Source organism: Pristiophorus japonicus, chromosome 1 (assembly GCF_044704955.1).
Source record: "Pristiophorus japonicus isolate sPriJap1 chromosome 1, sPriJap1.hap1, whole genome shotgun sequence".
Taxonomy (NCBI): domain Eukaryota; kingdom Metazoa; phylum Chordata; class Chondrichthyes; family Pristiophoridae; genus Pristiophorus; species Pristiophorus japonicus.
The window spans coordinates 194,112,886-194,132,292 of NC_091977.1; the positions used below are offsets into that span (position 1 = coordinate 194,112,886).

General features: G+C 44.7%; 1 protein-coding gene across 2 annotated transcripts in view; it reads right to left on the minus strand.

The window, feature by feature from the left end:
• Positions 1–232: 232 nt before the first annotated feature.
• The window catches only part of znf366 (zinc finger protein 366), a 65,027-nt gene continuing 45,852 nt past the window's right edge, over positions 233–19,407 (minus strand). For both annotated transcript variants that reach the window (XM_070868220.1, XM_070868131.1), the window contains exons 3-5: positions 15,294–15,485; positions 10,104–10,278; positions 233–1,595 (exon numbers count right to left, since the gene is read on the minus strand). In XM_070868220.1, coding sequence (XP_070724321.1) covers positions 1,129–1,595; positions 10,104–10,278; positions 15,294–15,485 — 834 coding nt within the window. In that variant the 3' untranslated portion in view covers positions 233–1,128. The remainder of the gene's footprint in view (positions 1,596–10,103; positions 10,279–15,293; positions 15,486–19,407) is intronic.

A 19,407-nucleotide genomic window follows, 5' to 3' on the forward strand; every position in this document is an offset into this window, starting at 1 on the left:
AGTATTATGAGGCCTGGCTGAAAAGCAACTAATTTTATTTCATATATAAATGGCGGATTTCAAGCATGAGCCAGCACCGGAACTCAAATCCTCAGCCATAATGTGGGGCCGACATTCCTGAGCATCTAAGTCAATGTTTACTCCAGAATTACATGAATTATGGAGGAGTTTAAACAAGTGGTCCTTAAATTTTCATAAGGACCAAATAAAAAGAAAAACCACAAGACGTTCGTGTATCTCACAAAAGAGCATTCATTTGTTTCTTTATCTTCAGATCAGACACAGATGACAAGCATATGAGATTTTCCATTTCAATGAAAACCCATGATTATTTTATTGTTACATATTTTCTCCATTTGTCATTGGTTTGTAATAGTTCCGGCATTGCTTCATACTTCAGCGAATGTATTTTATTACTTTAAAAAACTTTGCATGCATGAAGGACATAATTTAAAGTTATATTTTAAATCTAGAAAATATACCACAGAAATGCACCAAAATGTGACTGGCTAATATCTGATTAGTAATTTCAATGATAGGTACATTTAAAATAAGCACTCTAAATGATATCTGGAGAAATATCAATATTAATTTGCATATTGAACATTTGAAAACCCTGCACATTATCTTTCCTTATTAACATGGCAAACAAAAGTGCTCACTTCCTATCCCTGTGGTGACACGGGCTAGATACAATCTGTTCATAAACGCGCAGTGAATAGAGTCAGTTGTCTTAGCCAAGTGCATGGTCAGGAAGTCCCACTGTTAAACAGGCAAAAATTGAGGATGGCGTCTTCTTCATTATGCCTGCCAAGCAGATAGTTTGACTATTGATGAAACGCCGACATTTACAGCTTTGCATAGTTACCAGGACTTTATATCAAATGTCAGTGCCACTGGTTGCCGTATGACAGAAGGGCAAGTTATGTTGATGTGGCCCTACGATCAAAGAGGGTTCAAGCCAATGAACTACATAATCTAACTAAACATTAACATTGTAAGCAAAAGTTATTGTGCACCTCATACTTTTGATGTCCCTAATCAGAATTCCATATTCTTTTACACCATTCCTATTTCTTTCAGATTTTTAGATCAATATAGTGATTACATTTTGTCACCTTGAGTTTTTCACACTGGGCTGCACCTTCTGTCAAGACAAAAGTCCTTGTAACTTTCATTGATATCCATTAGATAGTGCATGGCAGCAGTGCTATGGTCAGTTTCAGTTCCATTTGGCAGAAATTTTCCATCAGACATCAATTCTTCGTCTTCCTCATTTATCACTCCCTCTTTGTCCTGTTCTTCATTGTCTAAGTATCTGAAGTCTTGAATCAGTCTTCCTGGTTTCTGGGATAGATCTTCTGGCATGTATATTTTGTCTGCTCTGCAATACTCGTCAGGACTGTATTGTTCCATTGAATAGTAGATGTCTTCTTCTTCTTCTTCTTGACATGAGCTCCCCTTGGCACTCTCACCATCAGACTGGGATAGGTTTTTTATTCTGCTCTTTTGGGAAAGGTCAAAGGGCTCTTCCTGCTCAAAATTGCTCATTAGATTGTTCTGTGCAAATCCAATTCGCCCTCTCCTCCTGAAGCCTAAAATTAAGGTACATCAACATGATCATCAATCAAGAGATCACACAAAATATTTTATATGGTTCTACAAAACCTTGTAGATAATAATAATCTAATATTGAATTAAATATTTATCCTTCTTAATTATTTAAAATGAATACACTTAAGACACTTCAGATTGCCAGTAGTTAATAAAGTTTTGAAACACAAAGGGAGAAAAATTCTGTTGCACCCTGTTTGGGGGCGGCAACATCTGGGAGACGGGACATTTTGCACCAGGCACAGAAATGTCGCCCCGCTCGCTAACTTTGTGTTACTGCCCCCGAAAGGAAGTGAAGCATAAAATAACACGTTCCACTTGGGGCATTAGCGGGCTGGTTACATAGGGAGCGGGGCAGGCACGTCGGTAGCGGGGTGCAGCGTTGTGCACTGGGTTATGTAGTGCTGCCGTGTGGGACGGATCCTTCCCTTAATTAAAGGGAAGGGTCCAAGCTGCAAACTCTGCAGTATAAAAATGGGCCTCCTTAGACCATCTTGGGAATGGGGTTGCCCTGCCAACAGCCCGGCACTTGCTGAGCGATTGCGGCACGGACCCCACGTTCAAAGTGCCCATGGGGTGCTCAGCAAAATCGGCAGGTTTTTTTTTTCAATGGCCGACATCTGTCCTTTAACTATCACTCCGCGAGCTGCCTGCCGCCCGGTTCACATCCCCTAAAGCTGTTGCTGTCATCACCCAGTGCAGCATCAATGGGCGATACCCAATTTAGGGCGATAAAGGGGCGCTGCGCACGGTGATGATGTCAGCACAGCAAAACGGGGTGCTACGGGTTACCGTCATTGTAACAGGAGGTGCAAACAACCCAAATTTCTAGGCCAAAATAATCTAAGCAAGTGTATTATTGGAACAATCCTCACTGACTATATTTATCACATCTCTTTTTATTCCATTCTCTCCCTCTCTGAAGGCCCCGATTCATTGCTAATATGGTTGTGGTGGTGAAGCCCAGGGCAAGGGAGGCCCAAGGCTGCCTTGTGAGGCCCATAGGAGAACTTCTACCTCTCCTGGCACACAAGGAAATATAAAATTAAAAGTAAAAATATTAGAGGTTTATAAAACATGAACACTGAAATCTGAATTAAAATCAGAAAATGCTAGAATTGTAGGTCAGTCAAAATCTGAAAGAGAAAGTTAGGTTAATGTTTCAGATACAAACCCTTCACCACCTGAAATGTTAACGGAAAACATCCTAGTTTAAATTTCTGTTCTCTACTCATCATTTACTATATGGGGAGGCAAAGCAGAGAAAAATATCAAAAACAGATAACAATACATTTATCAGGTTTTGATTGAAAGTTAAAGGTTTTTTTTATTTATGACCATTGTTTCAAAAAGCTTTTGCCCTCGTGAACTACTCTTTGAGTACAGGATTTAATTGTTTTATTTAGCTATTGCAGGGTCACAGTAAGTACAAGTGTATTCATTCACAACTGGAACAAAAGGGAATTAAATGCTATAAATATTAGGGCACATGAACTTGAGTGTTTGATGTTAATCTCTCCCGGTCATGACACAACAGGCCTGCTGGAAATAGTTTAACCTGTCAAATTATTTCATCTCCTCTGGTCTATATGCTGATTAGAATATAGTTTATATTTATTTATTGTTCTGACTTATTTAGTTGGCCAGGATAATTGTATTTTATAATGTTTTATTACAGAAGATGCCAACAGATTATTGATAGAAAAGAAAAGCCAACTTGTTCTGGTCAGGGTCAATACATGGTTTGTACTGCCAGGGAAGATAATAGTTATCATAACCTCCCAATTCACAGCATAGACACTGTTAGTAGCCAGGAAGTTTAGAGAATAAGAAAGAAAAAGGTAGAGTTGAAAATATTTTATATGTCAATATTAATTAACTAACCAACCATTAATTAATTTTAAACATTCTCAATGTAATTATCAAAAAAAATCTTATAAAGTTGCTGATACAAAATCTTGATGAGAAATCTGTAACTGCAGCCAACATGTGCCACCCTTCCATATCTCTACTACCTGTCTCTCTCTTTCAGCCTTTCCCTATGCTTTTGACATCTGTCCTTGCCCTTCACCTTTCCTGTTTCTGACTTTCCATTTTCTGTATCTCTTCATTCCTCCTTTTTAATAAAAAAAACCTTAGAGATGTTACCATGAACATAGCTCTATGTTTTATTCATTCCTGGAGGAAGGTTATCTACCAAGAGGACCAAATATTCAACATTATACAATGGCTCTCTGTAGCAGGGATGGTAGGAGGATGTAATCCGTGGAAGGAAGTAGGCCAGAATTGAATAGCAAAGATGCGAGGATATGTTTTACAGGATAACCTTTGAGCATTTGAAAATATTTACACAAAAAGTTTCCTCAGGAGAATAAATGGGTGGGATGGAGTACATCATAGGGTAGATTGTATGTTATGAAAGGAGTGGGTCTTTATGGTCTGAACAGAATTTTCTAATTCTATATTTTTTAATGTAACCTTTGTTCACATGTTACCTAGATTTCATTGATGCCTTTTACCATTCAGATTTCTTGCTATCCTTCAACAGTCTTCATTCTGTGGTTATCACCTAAATGTGCTGTCTTGTCAACAGTTTCTCCTTATCTCAGGAAGGTTTGTCTTTTTTGGCTGCCGGTTAAATTTTGGCATTTTTGGCCTATATTCTCACTTCTACAATTAATTTCTGAATTGTGTTTTTATCTGAGTTTTAGTACAGTCATGGTTGGTCTGGTAGGGCTACTTTTGGGGCTGGAGGACAGGATGTTGAGTGTGGGAGGGTGGGGGGGGCGGTGTGGGGGGGGGGGGTGGGGTGAGGCTGCGGGCAGTAAAGAAGATAGGAGAGGGCAGGAGCAGCTGGGACAAGAGGAAGAAGGAGGGCATTGCGTGGGAGGCCACAGCCACAGAGGATCCTCAGGGAGCACTTCTGCTACCTGAAATTCACAGAGGAGCAATGTCTCAGGCACCTTCGCTTCACCAAGGAGGTTAAGCTGAGCTATATCACCGAAGGCAGTCACGACGCAAGCCTCGAACCAAGGCATGAACAGCACTGCCTGTGGCTGTCAAGGTCACCATGGCCTTTAACTTTTATTTAACAGGCTCCTTCTAGGCTGCAGCAAGTAACATCAGCGACACCGCCACAGTTGTATCAGGAAGGTCACCAAGACTCTCTATCCCAGGAGGAACCCCTACATCTCATTCCTCATGGGCAGAGCAAGGTAGGACAAGAGAGTACCAGGCTTCTTCCGCATTGCAGGCTTCCTCAGGGTAAAAGGTGCCAATGACTGCACCCACATTGCCTTTTGTGCTCCGTTTCACCATTATAGCATCTATCTGAATAGAAAAGGATTCTACTTTCTCAACATCCAGCTTGTTTATTGCTGCAAACAATGCATCAGGCAGGTATGTGCCCAGTTCCCTGACATTTAAATTACATATTTAAAAGGTACTCAGATATGCACTTGAAATGTCATAACCTACAAGGCTACGGACCAAGAGCTGGAAAGTTGGATTAGGCTGTGTCATGTATGTAGACCATGTATACTAACTGTATAGTCACATAAGGTGTGCTATCAGAGGGCACTGCGGTGGGAGACCTGAGGGTCACCTGCATAGGTGTGCAGGACCCAGTTTAAAAGGCTGCCCACCATGCTTGTGCCTCACTCTGGAGTTACAATAAATGGGACTAAGGTCACAACAGCTCAAGTATAATACTAGACCTCGTGGAGTCATTCATAAGAGCATTAAAGACATAACAACTGGTGATGAGATTAAGAACTTACATGCAAAAATGACTAACGTTGGTGCATTAGGAAAGTTCTCAGAGGATGAAGATTGGGAAGACTTTACGGAGTGGCTAGACCAATATTTCATAGCAAACGACCTGGTAGGCGATGATCCGGCCACGCTGGCAGATAAGCGCAGAGCTATCCTGTTGACCAGTTGTGGGCCCGGGGTCTACGGCCTCGTCAGGGACTTGCTTGTACCAGAGAAAACAACGACCAAGTCATACGAGGAGCTGAAGCTGCTAATTCAGGACCAACTCAAACCGAAGGTGAGCATCCTCACGGCCAGGCATCGATTTTATACACACTGCCGCCCCGAGGGCCAGGAAATCACGAAGTACGCTGCCGACCTCAGGAGGCTGGCAGGACCGTGTGAACTCGGCGCATCCTTCGCCGATGTGTTGCGGGATGTCTTCATAATTGGCATCGGTCATGAGGCCCTTCTTCACAGGCTACTGTCTGCCGAAACCACCATCACTCTGCAGAAGGCCACCAGCATCAGCCAGGCATTCAGGACCTCAAGCTGCAGCTCCAAGCAGATGATGACTCACTCTCAGGACTCAAACCCAGCAAGTCCTGTAAATAGAATGGCGCCTTTCACAGGCAGAACTGTTGAACGTGAGTCTGCCCAGGGCAGAGCGTACAGGCCCCCGAGTCCTTTAACTCAGAGTCCGCTGAGAGGTGCAAACATAAGTCGAGTAGCACCATGCTGGCGTTGCGGAGGTAATCACAGGGCTCATCAGTGTCAGTTCAGAAACTATGTTTGCAAAGGCTGCAGCACAAAGGGCCACCTCCAGCGAATGTGCAAAAGAGCTGACTCACCACGTGGAAGAGGAGTCAGCAGATGGCTGTGAATCCAGTGCGGATTATGAGGAAATGGCTAGAGAGGCAGCTCAGTCCCAGATCGAAGTGTATGGAGTACCTACCTGCACCACAGATTGTCCTCCATCGATAATGGAAGTCGAGATAAATGGTGTTCCAGGCTTCATGGAGTGGACACGTGGGCGAGTCAGTCAGTAATGAGCCAGGAAGCCTTTGAGAGGCTATGGAACGATCAAGCTGAACGACCCGAGCTGGTCCTGGTTCAGGCAAAGCAGCACATCTACACCAAGGAACTGATATCAGTTGTTGGTAGTCCGGATGTAAGTGTATCCCATGATGGTGCGGTGCACAATTTACCATTGTGGATTGTTTCAGGTGATGGACCAACACTACTTGGAAGAAGGTGGATGGGGAACATTCATTGGAACTGGGAAAACTTCATCCCTCCAGCGATCGACGTCCCCCGTGCTCAGAGGCAGAGCAAGCCCCCACCTTTGGTTGGACCAGGCACAGGAGAGCAGATCCGCACAGCCCCCGAGGCACAGACCACTCATCACGACTGCGTGGCGATGATCCGGCCGAGACGACCCGAATGCACCTTCCCGGTTTCAGTGGCAGGACTCCTGGGGAGGAAGATTGGATCCGAGGGCGCCTTCCCAGCTTCAGTGGCAGAATCCCTGGGAAAGAAGATCGCGGTAGTCGACATCATAGGGAAAAGATGGCATCCAAATCACGAGGTGCAGCGTTAATGGAGCAACGACACGTGGTTCCACGCAAGGAAGACGATTGGGGTAAAAGTAGTAAGGTACTTTAAAGGAGGCCAGCAACCCGCCATTTTTGAATGAACTGCTTGAAATTGGTAACCAATGTAAAAGTCCAGCTGTAACGAGCAAAATGTTGTTGAGTGATGTCGGGTGCAAATTGCAATCAACCAATGTAGCGGGCGCACACCTAACGGTCGTATACAGGTCCAGCGGGCTATCCAATGCTGTAGCCTGCGTCCCTGGGACCAAAACGATGTATCATAAAGTGTCCCCGCAGCTGACAGAGGTAGACAAGCCGCAGAGTAAATGATCCCTGGAGAGCAGAGGCACCGGTAGCGATACCCTGCCTCAGATCGGTTTAACATTGCAGGCACCCGATGACATGAACCGCCACGGGCCAGAAACAGTAAACTGCGCCTATGCTCGCAGTCGGCTACCGTCGCCCACCACCCGGTTGGAACAGGCGCAGCCCACAAACCCCCTCACTACCACGGTAATGCCCAAGAGCGAAGGGTCACCCGCAACGGCTCCTCCGAACGGGACCTGGACCAGCCAGGATCCCAAACTAGAGAGTGCTCACAATGGTGCCCTCAAGGAAAGCGAGTCAGCAGTCCCCTGCTAACTGCTAGACAAGACGAGGCAGCCCCACCGTCGCTTAGACGAAACACTCACTCGCTCAGATCGCTTCCCAGGGAGCAGCAGCGACACTGTGCAAATGAAAAGGCAGGAATGTCATAGACACATCAGCTGTCTTTGGGCCTGCCCAACACTAGGAGTAACGGCAAGAACCCTGAGCTCCGGCAACTTGAGCAAAATAAGCTCACCTCGCCCACAGACCCACTAGCATGGGGCGCTGTGCTGCCACCAGACGACCCGGATCTCATCCGGCCGTGCTGGAACTAGACTGTCCTTGTGTACCTGTACTGATATATCTGTACTGATCATGTAAATGTACCACACCAAAAGAAGCGCAACTGTAATCCAACCAACAAATGTACCAAGATGTAAATGTAAAACCCATGTGATGAACTTGAATACAACTTGCATGTAACGGGCCATTAGCATGATCTCTGTGTGGGGGGGGGGGGGGGGGGTGGAGAGGGGCGGGTAATGGAGTAGTCATAGACTCACAACCAGATACCACTGGAACCTCCATTGACAACAAATCTCACTACCAAGCTAGAAGCGACCCTCCAATGGTCAACCAGGAAGAGCAAAGCCCAGGTCACCATCAGTGTACAAGTCAATTTGCATTAAAGACTTGGGGGGAAGTGATGTCATGTATGTAGACCATTTATACTAACTGTATAGTCACATAAAGTGTGCCACCAGAGGGCACTGCGGTGGGAGACCTGAGGGTCACCTGCATAGGTGTGCAGGGCCCAGTATAAAAGGCTGCCCACCATGCTTGTGCTTCACTCTGGAGTTACAATAAATGGGACTAAGGTCACAACAGCTCAAGTACAATACTAGACCTTGTGGAGTCATTCATTAGAGCATTAAAGACATAACAGGCTGGATTGCTCTTTTTTGGCTGGCATAGATAGGCTGAATGGCCTTCTTCTGTGCCATAAATTTCTATGATTCTATGATGTCAATGATTCAGTCATGATTTATTCATCCAGCTCCAGTTCTCTGCTGCCTTTATTCCAACCAGGTCGTCAGGTCACAGGGTCGCTACTGGACGAATTTAGACTTGTGACTTCTGCCAGCAACCCAGGCACAGCTGCAGAGCTGGCTTACAACAAGAGCCATGCTGCCACCAAAAACATCGTAGAGCATCCACTCATCAGCAGACAATGATTCCTCTACCTGGGCCATTCGGGAGGAGCTTTGTAGAAACACCTGATCCAGATTTGTGGTTGTCTGCTGAATGTTGCATAGCTTTGCCATCGTGAGGGACCAGCCCTTACCAGCATCTGGGCAGCAAGAAGTCCAGCAAGAGGAGGAGTCGGGGCAGGAACAGGAGGTTGAGGAGGAGGAGAAGGAGGAGAGCAGCATGAAGAGGAGGAAGAGCAGGAGCAACATTGATCACCAGTGCCCCTAGCTCCCAAAGCTCTCAGAGAGAAACACACCCGGGACCGCTTCATTTGAACCATTCCTCCCATCTCCAATACACCAAAAGTCCCATCATTCTTATCACCCCTGACCTTACAATCACTATCTGACTGCCTTAATTCAGTCTGGCTTCAGGGTCTTGCCCTCACTTCACTACAAATATAAGCACCAACACCAAATTCAGAACAAAAAGCAAATGTAGCCAACAACTCAATTCCATCTGTTTCTAATAGTTAACAGAAATATTTAAGAATCACCTTGTGCAACCCCTTAGTGCTTGTTTTCTGTGCTCATTTACCTCTCCTAGTGCTCCTACGAAGTGCTTCCCCAGTGGCTACTGCTTGGGACATGGAAGACCACTCAGCTTCCATTGAGGACACTTCGGATGGCCATGGTGGGCGATCTTCAGCAGCTCTGGATCTTGAGGTCATTCATTACATTCAGTTTCTACATCTCTTGGGCATCCGCAGTTATATTAGGTTTGAATTTAAATTTCTGTTTACACATTTCTTATATTTTCATAGAGTAACCTGTCCTCTTTTTTTGTTTTCAGTGGTAGTTTATAGCATAATCCCAGAATTATCTTTGCACCCATCACCTTACATTTCCAGCCAGGCTATCTCATTTAAAAGCTTCTCTTGTAGGAATGGGTCTGCTTCCTTTACCTCCCAGGCATAGGGAAAGAAATGATAAAAAGACCTTTCCAACTGGAAGTGATGAAATACCTCACTAAGTAGCGTGCCAACCCTTCATTATGGAATCTTCAGAGGACAGGAGAGAGAAGAAAAGAAGAGGGGGGAAGAGAGAAACAGAAAGAGGGGTAGAGAGAGAAAGAATGGGAAGAGAAACAAAGAAAGAGAAAGAGGAGAGAGGAGGATGGTCAAAGAGGGAAGAAATGGGGACTAAGAGAGGAGAGAAAAGACAGAAGGGAAGAGAGGTGAAGAGAGAAATAAAGGGAAATAGAGAGAAAGGACAGAGAGCTTTCAAAATATTCAATGCGGTGAATCAGGCAGGTCACATTCTGAAAAAAATCTCCATATTTCATTAAAATCTATGTTCTTACTTTGTGAATCAGGCCCTCCATCCATGACTCCATGTTTAACCTTCATATGACGTGTAAGATTTCCCTTCAAGGTAAATTTGCTGGGGCAATACAGACATTTGAATGGCTTGCTGTCAGAGTGCAGGTGCATGTGTCCCATCAGATTGTGCATCCGGTTAAACTCCTTTCCACACAACTGTCAATAAAAATGAATAAACAATTGAATTTGATTTATTTATTAATTTCTAAGAATGCAGTATTCTGTTGAGATGTTAATCACCACAAGAATAGATTTAGGACTGTACAGTGCGACAAAATAAGTTGCAGTGGCTTAAGTCAGACCTCCAAGTTTTTTTGCCAGCAACAAGTGTTGCTGCTGCAATGCCTCAATATTTGTATAAAAATGTTATATAAATACAAGTAGTTGTTGTTAATTCAAAAGAATCTGCAAACTGCCCGCGGTAAAGCTTTGCACATGGCCTGTGTCCTCTCTCACAGAGAGATTTGTCGCCTGCTACTCTGAACTGTGTGCACAGAGATTTCAATGTTTGTTACCAGTAGACTAGGTCTGATTCTGTGCTAGCATGCTCCCAAGAATCATGCAAAGTAAAAAAGGATTGTTGAAGTGTAATGTAACACCACGTGCCTTTCATGGAAGAAAGATAAATAAAGGCTCGTCTGAGAGTCTGCCCAAATAATGTTACAGTGTGTCTCAATACATGTCTGAATAATGGTGTAGAAAAGTACTTGGAGACAGTTATTTCTGATCATTCCTTTAGCTTCACACTGTCACATATTTAAGCTCCTGGATCTCTATCTATATGTCGATCAATCTTTCTATTTATCTACTTATCTATCGGGTGATCCATCTATTTATATATGCTTATGTTATCTATCAATCCATCTGTCTGTTTATCTATCATTGCCTACTTATCTACATATCTCTCTATCTATTGCGCCGAATTGCAGCGAAAATGAAGGGAAATGTGGCAGGGAAGCCTACTGCCAGATGCCTTCTCTTCAGTGCCGCCAGGAATTTTCCTCCCTCGCAGGAAGGAACTTGGGCGCCCAATGCTTGCCCACCACACTGCTTTTAAAGGACTTGGTGGGGATGGGTGGCGAGGCCAGGCAAACCATCTAATTTCCTTGCCTCCTACCTTAAGTACCAGCAACCCAAGGAGAGTGATCCCATTACATCCTGGGATGGCAGCAGAAAGCCTGCTAATGGCACTTTTGGAGGGAATGAGTTCAGTAGTGGGCACTTTTGCCTCTCTTCTGCCCCAAGAAATGATGTAAATATATTACTGAGGAACTGCATTGTCTTGATGACTATAATCTCAGATATTAGTAAACCCTTGAACCTTGCTTTGAAAATATCCACTGAAATAGTGCAATTACCTCAATAAATGTAATTATCAATAGTTTAAGTACCATTTCAATCGCCTGCAGTCAGTAATCCAGTTTCAATTGGTTGGGATTTAGAGCTATATTTAGTAACCATCACATTACTAAATATAGCTCTAAATTCCAACATTTAAAATCTCTGGGAATAGGAGGTTATGAAACAATGTTGCTTTCCACACTATGAATTCCTTTGGAGAGGTTTCCAAATTCTCAAAGAGAGAGGGAGCAAGTCTGTACACTGTCCAAAAGGACCGTGAGAAAACAGGAAGTTTTAAGGAGTACAAGAGAAAGCGAGATGAAATCTATTTGCAGACAGTTCCCCGGGGACATGAAACTATTGTTAAGCAGGCAGTCAGTGCAGCGATATCCTTCCTTCTGCTGAAGAGGAGCTTCATGCCAAAAGGCATCTATCTGGTCACTGTTTTAACCCTCTACCAGCCCGGGTCAGACATAGATCTTAGCCTGGTATTTAATCAGCTGATCATTTTTTTGTCTAGTTCCCAAAATGATGATAGTTGTCAAACTGGAATGTATTCATTTAAGAGTCCTCAGGATGTTGTTAACTCTTTGGGGCTGAAATTGCCCGCCTCCTTAAGGCCCATTACCGCCTCAAAGAGGCCTTACCGACTGGGGGCAGACGGATGGGCCAACTCGTCCAAAATTGCCCCCGGGCCGGGAACAAGTTTCTATGCCCATTGGGCCCGCGCCAACCCCACACTGACCGGCGGCGGCCCCCTTTCTACCCTCTGTGGTAATTGCCCCGCGGGAGCAGCGCCGTCGCCGGTAGGTGCCACTGACAGCTCTCTCCTGCGGGAAGCCGTGTGTGGCTGGGCGGCACGTCCACCCTTAAAGGGGAGGGTGCACTGCTGCGGACGCCATTTTATTCTACTTGTCGGCCGACTCTGAGGTCGGCCCGACAATGGTGGTCATGGGTTCGGCCGGGCTGCCAACGTACAACCTGGCACCTACTCTTGGGTACCAGGCTGCTGGCCCGGCTGAAACCCTCCCTGGTGACCCTCACTGAACCCCATGCAAAGTTTGCAGCAGCCCTCCCCTTTAACTGAAGGTCCCCCTTTCGGCCCCTTTATCTTTTATAATTTATAAAATACAGTTTCTGTTGTGCAACACAGCCACCATTAATTTTGTATAGATTCTCTAATGTTGAATAATTATTGCAGCAATGAAAGATACCTAAAATATGTATTAACTGCAGTACTGTCGGCATAAGCAAAACGTTGTAGATAGCATCTCAGCTTGGTGTAGAAGTAAGGATTTAAAAAGTATGTTTTACTTGTCCCTTTTACTTTCTGCTCTTTAGTTCACCACGCGAATATTGTAGGTTAGTGAGAAATTATAATCTCATTTTAACTCTGTGCAAGTCGCAGATAAGCACTACCCAGACTTCTTTTTAAAAAGGAGACTTTCATCCTCAAACTGGTTGAGAAGAATGGGACTCTTTCACTGCAATGAGCAAAGCAATGGTACATCTTACTGATCTTGCCCCCAAGTAACTGTTTTTTGGAAAGGCGGAGTAATCTTTTCATGCTCTGGCCTAACTGCAATGCTTTATATGCTAGGACCGTAATACGCATATTATTTTGTCAGGCCTGTTTTGGAGTGAAATTGTTTTGTGGTGTATTCATCATCATCATAGGCGGTCCCTCGAAATGAGGATGACCACCATGTGAGAACACCAGCGGCAGGTCGGGGCCATAAAAGTAGCAGTGTGGCGGCCCTGGGAGCAGCGTGGAGGTATACTACTCCAGGGAGCAGCGCGAGCTGGTGCAGGAGGGTGACGGCAGCGAAGAGTGGTGTATTAGCATACTAATGTGAACGGTTTAATGGATTTATATGTGAATATTGCACAGCATGATTTCACCCCATCAGTTGGTGCTGGTCAGTTCTCTGCTTGCGGAAAGGTGTTGCATTGGCGAGTTGATAGTTGGCTGATCATTATTAAATTCCCACTTTGTTCTGGCTGTTCCTTCTTTACTAAGTTATTAGAACTGTAATTCTTGCCTTGTGATTTTTCTTGGACTCTCTCTCTTTTATATTATAGCCTGCAATAATATCCTGAGGGTACTTATTCTTGTTTTGCACAGTTACTGCCTTTTATTGCTTTCTGTTGTGAGTGTTTATAATTCAATAAAGCTGTTTTTGGGTATAAAAAATCTTTCTCTCAAGGTGAGATTGTGATAACGATTTGTTTAGTTCATTGATACTGAAAGGCAATTTGAGTTGAATGGACCATGTGTCAGGCTCCAAATGTTTAAAGCAATCAAAAGATTTGAACGAATGTAAAAAAAAACTATTTGCAGAAAGTAACAATCTTCTCAGAATATAGCGAGAGCTGAGACCTCAGAAGCTTGGCAAATATGAGCATCCAATCCATTAAACCTTTGATTTGTATCTCTATTTTAAATGCTTCATGTCATTAGCATGCCCGAGTCACTAGATAATATTTGCAGAACTCCCCCATACAGAAAACAAGCCTATTTTTAGAAAGTGTATTAGAATCAGTTTTGTGTTTAGTTATGTTGGTGTTTATTTGTGTGACATAGCTGCCTAAATTTCCATAAAGTTAACGTTGATAATTTTGAAAAGCACACGCTTCAAGCGTCAAGCCGCACAGTGAGATATATAGATATACAAATTTAAGGTATTTGAATAGCGCTAATTATGAAGCTAGTTAACAATAAGTAGAATTAACTTTCTTTATCGTCATACGAACTTATATAATATTTACTTGCTTGTGACATTGGATTTTTTATTGAGCTTAAAATGATGTCGAACATAACAATAACTTGCATTATATAGGGCAACCCTGCTCTTTCTAAGTTTAAATACCTCGGGCGATTTAAATCCTACCCACCCATTGGAAGCCAGATTACTTACCCATCCTCGAATTACCTGGATCCTACAGGAGAGCTCCTCCAGATCCCACAAAGGATAATTTGGACCTCCCCTGCCCAATATTCCCCCCTTCCCTCCTGCGAGACCCTCTTCTGCACACCTACCTGAATGCCGGAGGTCAGCTATGGGGCAATTGAATTTCCGTAGATCGGGGCAATTGCTTCCCACCCATTTTACCCTGCATTCCGAGTGGGAAGTAGACCGGGGGGGAGGGGGGAATGTTAATAACCCAGGAGTTAAAATAGCTGGACCAATTTCTGCAACAGTGGGTGAGTATCCAACTCACCTCGCCACCACCCTGCCCAGAACCCACCCGGAGTTAAAATCGGGGCCCTCAAGTGCCACAACTAACGTAAATGTAACTTTGGGCACAACTCTCCTGTTTCCTCTCTCTCTCATCTCCTTAAGCCCAGCACCTCTTGAGGCATTTGACTTGTTCCCCAGTCTTTGGCTCCCCTTATGCTCCTGAACCAAAAGGGAGGCCTCCTGTATCTCATTGTTTTTCCTAATTTCCCTCACTTATGGCACATTTACCTTTTACTGTTTAATTTTACGGTCCTGCCTAGTGTAGCGCATCACTTTGCATCATATTTTGTTAACTATGTGTGATAATAGCAGCCTATCATACTGACCACCTTTAATCTATTGCGTTATAAGTTCCTAATAAGATCTATTTGTGACATTTTTGTGCTATTGGGCTTTGCGCACAATGTTTGTCAAAGTTATTGCCAACAATCAAATCTAATGATTTGAGTCCTGTGTACAACCTGACGAAACTGCTCACGTGAAAATTGGATTATTGGTATCAAGTTACTGCAACCACGCAATTATTGCCAGTGCGTCATTAGGCGGAAACAGTTTATTTGTTAGCCTGCGCAACTAATCAATACAAACCTTGCATTTGAAAGGTTTGATGTCAGAGTGGACAATCATATGTGCCTTCAATGTTTGTTTTTGCACAAAGCTCTTGAAGCAAAGGTGGCACTGGTAGGCCCGGATGTTGGTGTGAATAAGGACATGGCGCTTCATGTTTGCCAGCAAAGTAAACTCACGTCCACAGATTCCACATTTATGTTCCTTCACACCCTGAAACAAGAAACAAAAAGGGGAAACATTTTAGTGCAGGAATTCCCCTGATGGATCTCATTTTGTGCTTTCAAATACATGGATACTGTATAATTTTCCAATCTCTTTGACTCTGAAAAACTGATTTGAAATCTGGACCACAAAGAAGAAGTGAAAGCCAGATACAACAAATGCTTCTGTTTAGTTCTGTTTTCTTCTTTCATTTTAAAAGGCACTGACTCATGCAGCAGTACAGTTCCAAGAGCGCCCTCCCATACCTCTCCCAAATTATTCTTCATATATGAGCCGAGACATAAGGGCCCAATATTCTGTCTTGGCCCAGGTTGTATCTCCATGTTAACTGCTGGAGGGGGACAGAAAATGGTGTGGAACCCAGATCTGACTATCAAAGCCTGTGGACAAATGGTTGGGAAATTCCAGTGGGGTGCGAGTGGAGAGAGGAGGACAGATCTTCCACCTTGTCCTTTATGTCAAGGAGGTATATATGGGTGACTTTCTGGGCTTTCTGAGAAATTCCGCCCAGCCTGCCAACTGATATGTCCAACAGAACCCTTGCCTGCTGAAAGCCAGTGTCGGTTCCATTATGAGCTTTCGTAACACTCTAAATTCACTGCCAGCTGCGGCTCAGTGGTATCACTCTCGCCTCTGAGAGAAGATTGTGGGTTCAAGTCTCGACTCCGAAGACTTGATCACATAATCTTACCTAACGCTCCAGTGTAGTACTGAAGGAGTTAAACTGAGGCCCCATCTGCCCTCTCAGGCTGTTGTAAAAGATCCCATGGCCGTATTCATAAAAGAACTGGGGGCCGAAACTCAGCCTCCCGATTGCTGGAAAGTGGCGGCCACGCGGCGGTGTCGAATGGCTGCTGATTTTTTGTCGAATGGCCGCCGCTTGCGAAATTCTCCTTGGTGGTTTTTCCGGCAGTTCCCACTACCTCTTAAATGAACCATTGATCTCCCGCCCCACAAGCAAAATTCATCTAAAGAATTCTTGCACCGCCATGCGGTGCCCTGACAATTTTTTCTGTCGGTGCACTGTGTTTACAGTGTGTGCAAAATGGCAGTGCGGCCGCCATTAAAGGGGAGGGCCCACTGCCACCGCCGCCATCTTTTTTTTTGTCAACCGACTGCCAAGTCGGCCTGACAATTATGCTCCCTGGTTCGGCCGGGCTGCCAACAGGCAGCCTGGCACCTCCACTTGGGTGCCAGGCCGCTGGCCCGGCCAAAACCTTCCCTGGTGGCTCATTGGGCCTAACTAAAATAATCGCAGAGCTCGCAGCAGCCCTCCCCTTTAAGTGAAGGGGAGAGACATGGTGTCGCGCTATCATAATGACATCATCAGCGCTACGCTGATGGCCGACAGCGGCGGACACTCTGCCCGCCCCACTTCCGTCCCCATTATGACCGACTTCTGCTCCGCTCAAAAAAAAAAGACAAAGAGCTGAATTTCACGCAAGAGGCCACCTCATCCACTGCGGGGAAAACATAGGAAAAATGGTAGGTGCGATTTGTTTACGGTGAAGGTGAATTTCGGCCCCCTGGTGTCTTGACCAATATTTATCTCTCATTTAACACCATCAAAACAAATTATCTGATTATAATCTCATTACTGTTTGTGGGATCTTGCTGTGCACAATTTAGTTGTCATGTATTCCTTCATTATAACAGTGATTACACTTCAAAACTACTTAATTGGCTGTAAAGCACTTTGGGACATCCTGAGGTCATGAAAGGTGCTGTATAAATAACAACAACAACTTGTATTTATATAGGGTCTTTAACATTATAAAACGTCCCAAGGTGCTTCACAGGAGCATTATAAAACAAAATTTGACACTGAGCCACATAAGGAGAATTTAGGGCAGATGACCAAAAGCTTGATCAAAGTCTAGGTTTTCAGGAGCATCTTAAAGGAGGAAAGAGAGGCAGAGAGGTTTAAAGAGGGAATTCCAGAGCTTGGAACCTTGGCAGCTGAAGCACAGCCACCAATGGTTTTGATTAAAATTAGGGCTGCTTAAGAGGTCAGAATTACTTGGGGGGTAGTAGGGCTGGAAGAGATTACAGAGATAGGGAGGGGCGAGGCCATGGAGGGATTTGAAAACAATTTTGAAATCAAGGCATCATTTAACCGGGAGCCAATGTAGGTCAGCGAGCACAGGGGTGATGGGTGAACAGGATTGATGCGAGTTAAGACATGGGCAGCCGAGTTTTGGATGACCTCAGATTTACATAAGGTACAATGTGGGAGGCCAACCAGGAGTGCAACGGAATTAGTTATGGTGCAGAAGCTCAATGCTAGTTCTTTCTTTAAAAGTGCTTAAGGGAATCAATGATCTTGCAGAATGGCACAATTGCTCTCAAGAATGTTTCAGCTGTTCTATAGTGAAGCCCTTCTCAAAACTGTTCTGCTGTGTTGGAGCGGTATGGATCCACTTTGACATTCCTGGCCCCTGTCAGTGTCGGCACCACTGATGCATCCGCCCCAAACATGCTAATGATCTTGACCCTTCAATTTGGAACAGGGTCAGCATCTATAGCTGGAAGTCCAGCTCCGCCTTCACCCAGCAGTGGAGCAGGGCTCTCAGATTCTTGACCCGAGTGTCAGCAGGCACTGTACTGACTATCACTGGATGGTAATTTGGAGGCAATAACCCTGGCTAAATTTCTCCCCAACCTTGTCAATTATAATAGCATGAGCAGCTGAGATTGGGTAACCACGCTCAGTTCTACACAGGACAATACACTGTAATGAAAGTTTAAGGCTATATAAGAAAACTGGTGCAGTAATAGACCTAAAAACAACCTCTAATATTTTCTTGCACAAATCTCCTCAACTCTTAAACAGTCTGGGGGGGGAAATACAACTGTTGACATTGGAGGTTATTGTTCTGTATGGAGAAAGAGTCAGACTGAACACTGTGAGCTCAAAGTAACGTGTGACCTTAGTCTTTGACTGCAGGTCTCCAGAGTGCCTCTCCAACCTTTGAGGACTCCAACCTGTGCTCCCAAGGGATTATGGGACTCCAGAGGATGAGCACTCTGTTGGCTGTACAGAGTAAATACAAGTTAACATATATAACAACACTCCCCCACCCCCCAAAATCAATAGTGTAACTATTTACAATGTGAGTCGATCTGGGGCCCTTCTTGCCCTGGTTGATCATCTCGGTGTGAAAGGTGGTGTTGTTGAATCATTTGTTGGGCCCTCGCTGGGCTGCTGTGCAGCTGGTCTTGCTGGGCTGCCTGGTGTGTTGGGTCCTGCTGGGCTGCTGTAGATGATGGGTTCTGCTTCGTGGACAACCGTGGTGCCGGTTGCCACTGGTGTGTATGTTGGGGGATCAAAAAAGGTAGGGTCCAAGGTGGATTGCTCAGGATAGTCCGTGAATCTGAGTTTGATTTGGTCCGGTGAATGAGTCCATTTGAAAGTTTGACCCAAAACACCCTGCTCCCCTCTTTGGCCACAATAGTGCTGGGAAGCCACTTGGGACCTTGTCCATAATTTAATACAAACACAGGATCATTGATTTCAATCTTGCGTGACACATTTGAGCTATCATGATATGCACTTTGTTGAAGCCGCCTGCTCTCTACCTGTTCATGTAGATCAGGGTGAACTAACGAGAGCCTTGTCTTAAGTGCTCTTTTCATGAGCAGTTCAGCAGGTGGGATCCCAATGAGTGAGTGGGGTCTCGTGCAGTAGCTAAGCAGGACTCGGGATAGGCGAGTCTGCAGCGAGCCTTCAGTTACCCTCTTCAAGCCTTGCTTGATGGTTTGCACTGCTCTCTCTGCCTGACCATTGGACGCTGGTTTAAACGGGGCAGATGTGACATGTTTGATCCCGTTGTGGGTCATGAATTCTTTGCACTCAGCACTGGTAAAACATGGCCCGTTATCGTTCACCAAGATATTGGGTAAAAACCGT